Source organism: Caenorhabditis briggsae (assembly GCF_000004555.2).
Source record: "Caenorhabditis briggsae AF16 supercontig from assembly CB4, cb25.NA_151, whole genome shotgun sequence".
In the NCBI taxonomy this organism is placed as follows: Eukaryota; Metazoa; Nematoda; class Chromadorea; order Rhabditida; family Rhabditidae; genus Caenorhabditis; species Caenorhabditis briggsae.
In genome coordinates this window covers 1,628-2,482 of record NW_025543267.1, presented here as the reverse complement: position 1 = coordinate 2,482, position 855 = coordinate 1,628, and the positions used below count along the sequence as shown (strand labels likewise).

The window sequence follows — 855 nt, the reverse complement described above, 5'->3', positions numbered from 1 at the left end:
TGACCGAAGTTAAGATTATTTTGTAGACCTCGTTCAGTTCTACATTTCACTTTTTGATTTCAAGCCATATTCAAAGTTTGAACCGAATTATGCTCCCGGCAAGGCTGTGAACTAATTGACTCCATGGTAACCCACTCACGGCTTGAGCCAAGCCCGGCCGCGGCCTCGACTTGCGCAGCCTTGACGCCAGCCCAGTTCACAAATATGAAACATACCTGATAAACATATCCAGCGACATTCTGAATCGTCTCCTCCTTCTCCATATCCCTCTTAATCTCTTCCCATCGCTGTTCAAATGCCTGCTGACCATCCCACACTTTCTCCATTGGGTCCTGATTTCCCAAAAAGTCATCCGCCCAAGCGTTGCTGCCTTGTTGGAGGGAAGTGTCAACGGTGTCAAGATATTCAGAAGACCACATTCCAGAATCTTGGGGATGAGCAATTGAAGCAGAGGAGAGAGGCATAGCTTGACGCCACGCGGATTCCATTCCTTGGGATGTGGTACCAGCGGTGTACTGTTGGGTCCATTGTGTAGCTAGTTGGTTCTGAAACCATTTCAAAATAAGGTAAACTACCATAAACACTCTAAAATAAGGCCACACGACTCATCAACTTTCAGCCCCATGAACCGAGATATAGGAGCTCAAATTTCTAGTATGGGGTGACTTTTTATTAGAGTGTTTACGGTGAACTCTTTTAAAGGTCTTACTTGTCTCGGTTGAAACTCTTGCGACCAATTCATTGCCATACTTGATGCGGATGTTTGTGGCAAGTTTCGTTGCATGGACTTCATACTAAAACTTGTCGGTGCCATTGTGTTTGCTTGTTGTCGAAGGAACTCGTTGGCCATTTGCT

General features: G+C 45.5%; 1 protein-coding gene across 1 annotated transcript; it reads right to left on the bottom strand.

Annotated features, from left to right (window-relative positions):
• Positions 1-59: 59 nt before the first annotated feature.
• Positions 60-850, bottom strand: CBG24395 (the record flags this gene model as incomplete). The annotated part of the gene is made up of 2 exons (XM_045240913.1): positions 60-545; positions 710-850. The coding sequence occupies 2 exons, from the start codon at positions 848-850 to the stop codon at positions 60-62; spliced, it is 627 nt and encodes a 208-aa protein (XP_045100862.1).
• Positions 851-855: the final 5 nt, after the last annotated feature.